At 35.6% G+C, this 12,864-nt stretch overlaps 1 protein-coding gene across 3 annotated transcripts in view; it reads right to left on the bottom strand.

Annotated features, from left to right (window-relative positions):
• Positions 1-12,864, bottom strand: part of BLM (BLM RecQ like helicase) — a 65,166-nt gene that overhangs the window by 25,182 nt on the left and 27,120 nt on the right. For all 3 annotated transcript variants that reach the window (XM_006198427.4, XM_072950813.1, XM_072950814.1), the window contains exons 9-13: positions 12,466-12,584; positions 11,458-11,571; positions 8,974-9,072; positions 8,620-8,768; positions 1,480-1,586 (exon numbers count right to left, since the gene is read on the bottom strand). In XM_006198427.4, coding sequence (XP_006198489.2) covers positions 1,480-1,586; positions 8,620-8,768; positions 8,974-9,072; positions 11,458-11,571; positions 12,466-12,584 — 588 coding nt within the window. The remainder of the gene's footprint in view (positions 1-1,479; positions 1,587-8,619; positions 8,769-8,973; positions 9,073-11,457; positions 11,572-12,465; positions 12,585-12,864) is intronic.

Here is a 12,864-nt window from a genome sequence, read left to right on the forward strand (position 1 = left end):
GAAATATTATCTGAATCATAAATAGACCTCCATAGTTTTCTTATAGCAGAGAAGAATCACATAGGTAGAATAATTCATGCACGCAATCCCGTGCCCTGGAAATGACAAGATTTGACCTTTAATCCTGTCCCTCCGAATGACTACTTAGATGTCATTCGCCTGGAGGAACCCTGGGCTCTATTTCACACTGGCTATAAAATCGGAAGGCATTCTTACACAAACTTGCAGAAAGCACATGACAATATGTATCAAGAGCCTTAGAGATGCTCCCATCTTTTGACTCAGTTTCCTTCTAGGAAACAAAATCTAAGAAATAAACTGGTCCAAGGACTTATGTAAGAACTTTTATTTATAATTTTAAAAATTAGAAAAATTTTAATGGCCAACCAAGGACAATAATTAAGAAAGGAAATTATGAAATAAAACATACTGCAACTATTGTTTTCTAGGTTTTAAAAAAAGACCTGAGAAAATGTTCAAGACATAATACAGGTTAAGGGTAGAAACAGTGTATATATAGTACCCTAACGGAAAGAAAAATGCATATAAACATTATTGGAAGGAAATAAACCAAAATGATAACAGTAATTTGTCTTGAAGTGAGGTTTGTCTTTTGCTTCTTTCTTTTTTTGTTGTTGCTTTCTAAATTTTCTTCACTACATTATATTTATTGCTGTTTGTATGTATGTTATTCCTAAAATCAGAAAATAAAAGGTAAAGAAAAAATCAGCAGGGAGGGTGTAGCTCAGTGGTAGAGCACATGCTTAGCATGCAAAGGTCCTGGGTTCAGTCCCCAGTACCTCCATCAAAAATAAATAAACCCAACTATGCCCCCCAAACAACAACAACAACAACAAAACAACAAAAAACAAAGAACAAATCATTTCTCTGTGGCAGAGCCAAAGATATACATACACATACAAAACTATTATATTAGCTGCCTAGAAGAGGGGGACTGGAAAAGGAAAATACTGACTTTTCTTGGTCTGTTTCTGTATTATTTGATTTATTCAAATAAATATGTACAGTAATTTTTAAAAATTGAAAGAGATGTTTAACAAAAAAATTCTCCATGGAAAAGTAGAAAAGAAGTTACATGGAAAACCACCAGGAATTTCAAAATCTTATTCTAGTTAATATAACTCAAAGGCAGACACACTTGGGAGAAGGCACTAAAACAAAGAGCTGTTTAATTCATACATCAATAGAAGCCAGAGGAAAGACATGGAACCAGGGATTATAATACAGGTGTATAGGAGGGAGTATTTAATGTATTTTTTGTTAGGGTTTATTATTATCAAACCAAATGAGATTTATAATTTCCAAAATTGAGAGAGTTGCAATTTGCTGCTCTATAAATAGCAAGTTAGTGCTATCATAATGAGAAATGTTTAATACGCAATTTTATAGTCAATTGTGGTACTAAAAAGATATTTATTTACTACTTCTAGACATACTTCATCACATGGCTGTACTTACGTGGGTGATGCTTTCTGATCCATTCTAAGCAATCAAATGCCACCTTTTTAGGCTTTTTGGGTAACACATAGTATTTTAGATTATGTCTATTGAAGCTCATGCTAAACCTAAAAGAAGTTCCAGACAGAAAATTTTGTTATTTTGAGAAAACACAGTGTTAGCCACCTTTGAAAATTAAATGCTGAATTTTCACAATGCAAACTTAATCGTCAAGTTGTCTTACACTGAACATAGCCACCGGCAGCTTACATAACAAAAAACAAATGGAAGTTAGGTTAAGGATTAAAACGAAAAGAATGGTGATAAGGAGGGAATGTCTATGGGACTAGATACAAAGAATCGGAAGGACTGCAGAGGAGAAAAACATGTAGAAAAGACAGGAGCCTAGTCTCCAAGATGAGGCAGATTAAAAACACAGATGGCTAAAATATTATTTAAAAGATTAAGAAAATCACAGAGAAAATACACACAACTTCAGGCCACCAATGTTCCCAAATTTTGTGAACGTGGAGAGCTGGGTGCAGGGCCACAGAAGCTCCAGCCTACAGATCCTGGGTCACCGTACTTTGGCCCTGTGCCCCAAAGCAATAGTGGCTAACTCTAGACAGAAGTGCTACTCTTTCTCTGGCCTTTTGCTCCAGGTCTCCCACTTCCTCACACTTTAGTGAGCTCTTCGTCTCCACCATCTCCTTTCTTGTGTCTCAGTCTCTTCTGTGAATTCTTCCTTTTTGCTCCACCTGTGTTCTAGGACCCCCCAATCCTAAAACCCACAAAAGCTGCTCTTGACCCTACATTCCCCTGCAGCTGGCAGCCCACCTTATTCTTTCCCTCCAAATGCCCCAACCAACTAACCATACATCCAGTTTCAACTCTTATCACTTCCATTCTGGCTTCTGCCATTACTATTCTACCAAAATTGCTTCATCAAAGCTTTTAAAAACTAAAGAAAGGTGAGGGAATTGTTACACAGGGTCCTTGGCCGTGCGGACAACCACCGTCTGACCCAGGTTCCAACATCTCCAGAGGAAGGAGGGAGAACACCATCTCTCTTTAAGGAGTTAAGGTTAGGACATAAAGACATCTCGGTGCCTGGGTGGATGGAAGGAAACAGAGACTATAAAGTACAATAACCTGTGGCAAGGAGGTTGCCTATATTCAGGGGTGGAGATCAGAGGGAGGAAAGATGGGGAGTAAAATCACTGGCTTTCTGCCTTTGTATCTAAATCCAGTAAAGAGAGTTCACATCAACTGATGGAATGGATAAGTAAAATGTGGAATGCCCAGTCAACGGAAGACTATTCAGCCATACAAAGGAATGAAGTAGCCATGTCACTGCAACACAGATGACTCCTGAAAACATTATGCTAAGTGAAATAAGATGGACACAAACGAGTAGAAGAGAATGGGGAGTGACTGCTAAGGAGCATCAGGTTTCCTTTCGGGATGATGAAAATGTTCTAAACTTAGATTCGGGGGATGGCTGCACAACGCTGTGAAAATACCAAAAAAAAAAGCACTAAATTGTATCCTATTTTAAGTGGCAAATTTTATGGTGTGTCAATTATATCTCAACAAAGATTTTCTTTTTAAAAAAAGCTTTGGATTCCTATGTATATTCACTAAGGGAGGACTGATGTTGCCATTAAAATAGTAAATATTAGGTCCTGGGTGTCAAACTCATGTCATTTTAAGTGATGTTTCAGGATATGGAATCAATTTGTACTCAGCTTTTGTTGCTTTTGGAACTGAGGAACTGTCATGGGCATGTGCACTAAATGGTTTATGTGAATTGAAAAACAAAGTCAGAATTTCTGTTTTAATATGCAAGAAAATAAGTCAAGTTTGGCTGATTGGTTTGGCCATGAAAACTGGCTTTGCCAATTAGGTTATAAGGTAGTCATGTCTCATTGTTCGAAAGAGCTAATTGGCAGCCACAACTTTGGACAAAACTATAATTTAAAAGTATATCACATAATAAAAAAATAGGTCAAAGGGTGAGGATATAGCTCAGTGGTAGAGCACATGCCTAGCATGCATGAGGTCCTGGCTTCAATCCCTAGTACCTCTATTAAATAAATAAATAAATAAATTTAATTACTGCCCCCTCCACCTCTAAACAAAAATACGCCAGAATATATTAGGAAAGGTGTATTGAAACTAATAGTATTTTTATTTCCCCAACTCTTCCAAATATACTGGATACAAGATTCATTTAAGTAAACGAGTAACAAGAGTATTTAATAGTCATTAGAAAAATTTTAGAAAATCATTTTTTAGGATATATTTCCCAGAAAAAGTAAAGTGAAGTAACTAATGATCTGACTTATTTTGCCAGTCAGATGGTTTCCAATTCTTTGTTATCCACAAAATCTGGAGGACCTAATTGAGATGCCAGCTGACTGATCATTAAAAATAATTCTTGATGACAGATCATTATGTAATCTTGGCATATATGTCAGAAGGAATTCAAATAATTGAGTGTTAACACTACAATAAAATGCTTTCTGTTCCCATCTATATGTTTATGAGAGCAACAATTCTCAATGCTATAAAATACACCTATAAAAATAAGAAATATGAACTGACTTGATTTATTCAGAAATATATAAACTAATTGGAAAAAAGTTCTATCTCATTAAGCTACATATTACCAATCAAAATTTATGTTTAAAAACTATCTTTAAAAATATATTTAAGCTATTCCAGTAAGTCATGTACTACTAATGAGCATAATAATTCAGTTAGGAAGAAATGTTGGTATAGGAAATTAAGAAAACAATTTTAAATTTATATACATATTTTTCTTGAAGTAAATGGAGTAAATAAACAGAAATAGGTAAATAGATAAAATAAAGTAAAAAGAAATAGAGTAAGCAACAAAACTTCATACATAAAAATATATCACCTTAAGATAAAAATCTGTGGGCAAACTGAAAGAGAAATATGTGTTCAAAGAGAAAAAGCGAAATTTAAAAATATCTGTTAGAGTTAAAAAATTTTAATGTCTTTCATAAGTGGGTGATAGTAGGTCCAGAATTGCTATTATAGGGAGGGTATAGCTCAAGTGGTAGAGCACATGCTTAGCATGCACAAGGTCCTGCGTTCAATCCCCAGTGCCTCCACTGAAAAAATAAATAAACCTAATTACACCTCTCCACCCCCCGCAAAAAACCTTAAAAAAACAAGGACTGCAGAATTGCTATTATATTTTTATTCTATTGGATACATTAAAAAGAGCTAAGTAACAATTCTGTTTAAAAATGTTATTTACAACAAACCACATTCTCTTTATTTAAACTTACTTTAAAAAATTTTAGGTGTCAGGTTAAAAACAGAATAGTGGTACAATTTTCCAAAATTCTCTTAGGTATATGTCACTAAGAAAGTATGAAGACTGTTGTCTTGGCCATCTCTATTTATCCCTTAAACATCCTGAATACCACACATCTAAAATCAAATTCATTATCCATTCCCCCACCTCCCTTCCCCTAACCTTCTCCCCTCCTGCATTTCCAGTTATGGTCAAAGGGATGTCACCTGTGCTGGAAACTAGTAGAAACCTCCACTACATCCAACTTTCCGTTCCCATCAATAGCCAGTCTTGCTGTTTCAACTCTGCTTTCTCACTTGACTCTGTCCCATCCTCTCTCTTCTGCTGTTGCTACCATCATCCTCTCTCTTAGATGGCTGCAACAGGGTTCCTAAAGGGCCACCCTGTCTTTAATCTCTTATTCCTCCACTCCATCTTCTGTTCCACTGTCAGGGTTATCATTCTGCATAGTTCAGATAAAGCCACTTCCCAGGTCAGAATGCCCACAAAAGGAAGTCCAAACCCTTTACCATCAAGATTTGCAAGACCCTCCAGATCTGGCCTCAAGTCACCTTTCTAGGGTCATCTCTTTATACTTCTCTACTTATCCAATGGATTATCCACCATTCCTTGGGTCTGACCTGTATAATTTCATGCCAGAAACTTCAGCCCTGAATTTTTTCTTCACTGGTTAAAATGCCATTCATCTATCTCTTCATACCCACTAGGATAGATACAATAAAAAAGATACAGTAACAACTGTTAGTGTGGATGTGAAGAAATTGTAACCCTCATACCCGTATTATTGCAGGTAAAGTGAAATGGTGCAGCTCCTTTGGAAAACAGTCTGGCAGTTCTTCAAAAGGTTAAACAAAGAGTTACCAATGGCTTAACAATTCCACTAACTATATGACCAAGAGAAATAAAAACATACGTCCACACATCCACAAGACAACTTGTACACAAATGCTCATAGAAGCATTAGTAATAATAGTCCAAAATGGAAACAACTCAAATATCCATGACAAATAATACATGACAAGTGGATAAATAAAACATAGAATATCCACACAATAAAAAAAGAATGAAGTACCAATATGTGCTACAACATGGATGAACCTTGAAAATGTTATGTTAAGTGGAAGAGGCCAGTCATAAAAGGTCACATATTGTATGATTCTATTTATATGAAATGTCCAGAATAGGCAAAAATCTCCAGAGACGTAAAGTAGATTAGTGACTGCCTAGGGCTGGGGAGATAGGAACAGTGGGAATTGACTGCTAACGGATATAGTTTCTTTTAAGGGAGACAAAAATGTTCTAAAATTAGATAGTGGTGGGGTTGCACAGCCCTGCAAATAAATGAGAAAAAAAAAACCCCACAGAATTATATATTTTAAATAGGTGAATTAAAGGTATGCAAATTATATCTCAAGACAGCTGTTTAAAATTTTAAAAAGAACATTCTTCCTATGAAGCCTCCTTCCTTTATAAAACCCTATCTGACCCCTCCTCATCAAGTTAGTTGTTACTTTGGGTTACAGTTAATCCTGAGATTTTGCAGTCATAATTTACATCTCTAATCACCACTTACTTCATTCTGCAATTTTGTATTGTATTTAAAGGGTTCTAAAACTAGACTGTTCAGGTTTAAGCCCTCACTCCAACACTTGCTGGGTGTATGGTCTTGTTCAAGTTATTTGATTTCTCTGTGCCTCCATGAAGTGCAGGATATAGGAGTGTTGACCACGTGAGACCTTCACGTGGATAAATGAGTTATTACACATAAAACGCCAAGAGTAGTGCTTGGCACACTGTATAGGTTAAACATGTAAGTGTCAGCTACTGTTGTTACATTATAGTATTATTGTTGCTGAAATGTCTGCCTCTTCATTTTCTCAGTTCATATTTTAAGGCCCTATGAGAAAGAATAAATAAAATCAATTCATTTTATTTATTTCCATCTTCCTATTTCCCAAAGAGGGAGAATATTATCACTGACTGGCAACTGGAGAGTAGCATGAAGGCCATGGCCTCAACCCTAGGGGTACCTGACTTCACCAGGGTCAGGACACAGCAGTGGTTGGGAAATTTTATTTGAATGAGGGGCCTACTGGCAGAAAAGATCAGGAAAAAATATAACAGAAAAGTATTTGTTAAAATCTTTTACTTCCACTCAGGATTTAAATTCTCCCAAAAATAGAAGTACCAAATTTATTAAGAAGTCAACAGATCTGCCCAAATTTTCATATTTTACCCACATATATCAAAATTCCTCCATAAGTTTCACTTATTCATTCTCACTGAGTGCCAAGTATGCACAGGGTACCACATGCTAGACTTCAGAAAGGTACAGTCTATTACTTTTCCAGGCAGATCTCCCCCTCACATTACTAAGAAACAACATTAAAAGTATCTGCCTCTAAACATGTATGTGCAATGTTCACTCAGAGCAAAGTAACTAATTCTCTACTTACAAAAAGTTATTCAAAAGGTGAACCAAATTTGTATCATTTAACTATGGGTATTTGACAATTAATATTACTGGTCTAAAAGAACAGTAGATTGCATCTGGCATAAGTTAATGGAAAAAAGCTAAAAACATTGCCTAATTAAAAAAAAAACTTAGAGATCAATACAATACTTGTAGAAGCAAATTTCTAGCATGTGAGTTCTTCACTAGAACCTAAACTATAATTAAGACACCTTAAATACAATGTAATGTATGTCATTTATGGAAACAAAGTATCCCCACCCCCAAATTTTATACAAACACTCCTCTGCAAGTGAGATTAAATTAAAATCCTGTATTCCAAATTTTGTGTTTACATGCACAAAATTCTGAGGACTCTCAAATTCTTGGGCTTGAGAATGCCAGTTTAATCTGCAAAGGTCTTTGCAGCTCCACCTCGTAACCCCCTCACACCCTTCACGTGGCACTTTCATGGTTTCGTGGTTCTTCTCATAACCCCCCAAGATGCTTTTGTTGTTTTTACTGACTACAATATTTACAGAGCCACCTTACCCTCTTTATTTCTAAATGAACAAAGCTTTAAAAATTCTCCCTAATACATTAGTCATTATTCCTTCAGACATTCCTCAATCTCAAAGTACTAATAAATTAGAAGGAAAAAATATTTTAACTTTGGTAGACAACAGCTGTTAAGTAAATATTTGCTAAGTGGATGAACCTGTCGGAGAATGTACCTGTCTCTACAAAGTCATGTAGAGACACAAAATAATTCAGTACAACCTATATATGTGAGGATATTTTTTATAGTGGTTTTTTTGTTACTGAATAATTATAGATCTGGTGGCAACAAGAAGCACTTTGCTGTTGAGATGAAATCAAAGTAAAAAAAAGCTGTTATACATAGTTTCTGGACTGTTTTCAACATCCTAGATATAATTGGGACATCAGAGAAAAATGACAGAGCAGGGTCATCTGTTCACTTTATCATGTATACTCTAGGATATATGGGAACCAAAATTAGATAAATAAGTCAATTTATCACTGAGACTATCCCAGGGTTTAACAGGTTCACCACGCACTTTATCCCTACTTTCAAAATAGGTACTAGGATAGAGTTTTAATTTCAGTAAGCGAAGAAAAAGCCCTAGGGCTCTGGGTCCCACCATTTTGCTGCACATTAGAACCATTCGGGGATTTTAAAAAACATATTGCCTCCCAGCCCTCAAATTCTGATCTAACTGGCACTGGATGCAATCTGGGCATTGGGATTTTTAAAGTTTCATAGGTGATTCTACTGTGCAGCCATCCAGGAACCACTGCCCCAGGGTTTTAAAATTAATAACTTTCAACAACTTACACCTGAGGTCTAAGAATCTTCAGCTGAGTGAGGATGTCCTTCTGTACCCTGGGATTAGCTGTGGCAGTAAGAGCCATCACTGGAACAGAGGGAAACTTCTGGCGAAGCATGCTCATTCTTTTGTAATCTTGACGAAAATCATGTCCCCACTAGTTGGAATAAAAAAATGCTTTTCAGACTATTTGGATCTCCCTTATAAAAAGCAAACACTACTCATTATATTAAGAACCACCTTATTCTTCAGTGAAATAGCAGAATAATTCACTCAATATGTTTTCCTCTTCAGTTCTGAAAATGTATACATGGTTGGTAGTATATATTTAGGCATTTCAGGATACAGAAAACAGTATTTACCTGACTGACACAATGTGCTTCATCAATAACAAAGCGGGCCAAGAGTTTCCTCTCATACAGATTCTCCAGAGTAGAGATCAGTCTGTTACTTGCACAGACCTAGATCAGAAATGCATTAGACATTTTAAAACATTTAAACACATCACCTTAAGGATTTGGCTGCCTTTAAATTCCATTACAACTTTAGCTGTATTAAAACCCCCACATAAAATTGCTTCTGATTTCAATCAATGAAGAGAATTAGAAGAATAGAAAATAGCAAATGAGACATTTCAGAATTTTCACCCACTTTTAGCAAATGGTTATGTATTAGGTCAGTGGGTCTAAAACATTTTTTCTGCCTCAATGTATCTGGGGCCACCACACGTTTATATTGGTAACAGGGTTACAGATGTGTGTTACACGTGTGCATGTTGTTTGGGGGAAATACATATATACATTTTATTTCTATTTCATAGCTCTGCCCATAACTGGGCTTGGAAGCAATGACATTCCAGTAGCAATGACCATATCTGGCATCCTTGTCTTAAAAGACATGTCAAAAAGACACAGAAGCCAATTTGGTGGAGCTTTCCCACTAACCAAATCTAGTATAATTAGAACATCAAAATACATAATGGTAATTATAACCTACTGAATAAATTAAGAATCTATTATTTCATATTGATATAAATAAATATGTGGGTGAAAAGGAAAGCTCATCCTTACAGCAGAATGACAAAAAAAAAATAGAAAAATCATCACTTGGCATCCATTATTATAGTAATTGATGGGAAATCATCAATGGATGATAAAACTCTTGGGTAAAAGTCTGATGAGTATAAGGGGATATTTACATAGTCTCAGAGTATTCTACAACAGGATACCTACAATTACCCAAAAAAAATTACATTTATTTTTGTAATTAATAATTTTTTTAAAAAGTAATTTTCAGTGGAGAAATCTGGCAGACATCACCTTAGCCAAGCGATCAAAGTTAACTAACACCACTAGTAACGGGATGAAAGGACATCAGATGCCTCCTGACAGGACACACTGAGATCTTATTACCACATTTGTTGATATTCCCGACAAAATGAGTAACATAAACCTAATCAAGAGGAAACATAAACTCAAATTGAGGGACAGTCCTCAAAACAATTGGCTTTCACTCTTCAAAACTGTCACAATCATGAAAGACAGAGAGAAACTGTTTAAAGAGACAACAACTGAATGCAATGCATAATCTAGGATTTTCTTTTGCTATATAGGATATTATTGGGACAACTAGTGAAATTGGAAAAAGGTTTACAGATTAAGTAATAGTATTGTATCAATGAACATTTTCTAATTTTGATGAACTGTACTGAGGTTATGAAGAGAATTCCTTGTTTTTAGGAAATGTACAGTGAAGTATTCAGGGTTAAAAGGGTATCATGTCTGCAACTTACTCTCAAATGTTTAATGGAAAAACAGAGAGAGAGAAAGAATGATACAGCAATTACAGTACTATGTTATCATTTGGGGTTTCCAGGTGAAAGTTATACAGAATTCTTGCACTATACTTGTACATCAGAAATTATGTCAAAAATTTAAAAACATATGTATTCTAGAGGGCTTTTATGAGATAATAGAAAAAATACACTATTTTCCCAGTTCCTAACACGGGGCTCCTGAAACCCTCGTAAATTCTTAAGTGATAAGAGTACTAGGAGCATCTTTTTTCTACAGAGGCAACTCTGAGTGGGCTCCTGGGTTGGGGATGGTCACCAGAAAGACCAAGCTATGATTAGAAGCTTGGCATTTTCAGTCCTACCTCCATCCTCCAGTCAGGGCAGACGGTCTAGAAATGGAATTAGTAATTGTTTATGCCTATGTGAGGAAGCCTCCACAAAATCCCAAAAGAATAGGGTTTGGAGAGCTTCCAGGTTGTCAAACATATCCATATCAGCAAGGTGACCCACCTCAACTCCACAGGGACAGAAGCTCCTGTGCTCAGGACCCTCCCAGAACTAGCCTGTGCGATTCTTCATCTGGCTGTTCATCTGGGTCCTTTATCATATCCTTTAAGTGTCTCTCTGAGTTCTGTGAGCTGCTCTAGTAAGTAACTGACTTCAAGGGGGACGAGGTCATGGGAATCTCCGATTTGTAGCCAAGCTGGACAGAAGCTGTGGGTAACCTGTGGACTGGCACCTGGAGCAGAGTGGTAACAACTGCATGGGACTGAGCTCTTAGCCTGTGGGATCTGACACTGTCTCTGGGTAGACAGTGTCAGAACTGAATTAAATTGTAAGACACCCAGCCGTTGTCACAGAGAATCATGTGATGTAAGGAAAAACCTCCACACATTTGGGGACTAGAGTGAAACATTCTATGTGAATAGTAAAGGAGAGAAACACAGAAGGGAAAGACTGGGTTTTCCCCTACTCAGTAGGGAGAACTCGTTTTTTTTTTTTAAAAAACAGCTTTAAAATCATATTTTAAAATAATTATATAAATACAAACCTTCTCTGGAGTAACATATAGAAGTTTTATAATTGGGTCTTTTTTTGATAATTGAAGGTAAATACTTGTTGCTTCTGAGTCAGTCTTATCACCTGTCAGATATGTAGCTGGAATCTAAGTATAAGAGTAATAAACAATTAAAATTTTACACATATAATCTGACTCGTTTACATTTACCCTTAGGTTTTATAAATATTTTATAAGTCAAATGTCAAATCTGTCAAAGGAAAGAGAATCTCAACATAATAAAAATAACAATCAGTACATGTTTCATTTAATATGTCAAAATACTCTTCCCATCATTTACTTTCTTTTCTTTTTTCTCTTTTCTTTACTTCCTTAGATTTTCATACTTGTAACTAAGATAAATATGAATTCAGCAAACAGTCCTAATGTATGGCTATATTTTTTTTTTCAGATAAATGTCTTTTCAGGGTTTTAATGCATAAAGACACTGAAAGGACCATAACGTCATGAATGATTGAACAACAGCTACCATCACTGTACTAAGATGTCCTTTGGGAGAAAGATCAAACCAGTGGTCTTATTGAGGGATGGGGGCTCATAACCCAGAAAACAGCTCTGTTTGATCACAATATGCAGGATTTAGTACAGTGCATTTAGTCCGGAGGAAAAGAACACGTCTGTGGGCGTGCACATGTGTATGCATTTTTAAATATTAAGGGAGCGAGAACTAAGCCAATCTGATAGTAGTAAAAAATAAGGAAATCCTTTTATATTAGAAAAAAAATTTACATCCACAAAATATAGGTTAAAAGTTCTTACTAAAATATATTCATCTACAATAAAATTAGATTGAACTCCAAAAGGTTATCTACATCAGAATTTTCAAATACTTGTACTTAAAAATACAACATAATATAACTTCAGTGCTTTATTCTTATAATTCATGAACTATTTAATAAAAAAGTTTACCCAGAGTACTGAAATATATATTTTTTTTAGTATTTAAAAAAAAATAACTGGTAGTGCTTCATTTTAACTTACATCCAAGGAAGTCAGCTTTTGGACTTGATCTACTATAAGTGATCTCAAGGGAGAAATGACAATAGTGACCCCAGGAGAAACGCAGGCAGGGAGCTGGTAACACAAACTTTTCCCACCTCCTAAAAGAAATGACAGAAGAAAAAAAAAAATCTGTCAGGTTCTGTCTTGAGAGCATGGAGGCAAAAGTTACAATGTAAATCACATATAATACTTAAAGTAATTAACAAATAGGACAGTGAGTGATATTTCCCATGGTGCCAAAATGTGCCATATTTGAGCCAAAATATTTAGGCAATTTAAATATGTAAAAATTATCTTTTAGGACATCTTACATAGGTACACACGATAGCAAAAGCAAGAATCAGGGCAGGAAACTTAAATGCAACAGAATTACTTTAA

The sequence above is a fragment of the Vicugna pacos genome, chromosome 27 (genome assembly GCF_048564905.1).
Source record: "Vicugna pacos chromosome 27, VicPac4, whole genome shotgun sequence".
In the NCBI taxonomy this organism is placed as follows: Eukaryota; Metazoa; Chordata; class Mammalia; order Artiodactyla; family Camelidae; genus Vicugna; species Vicugna pacos.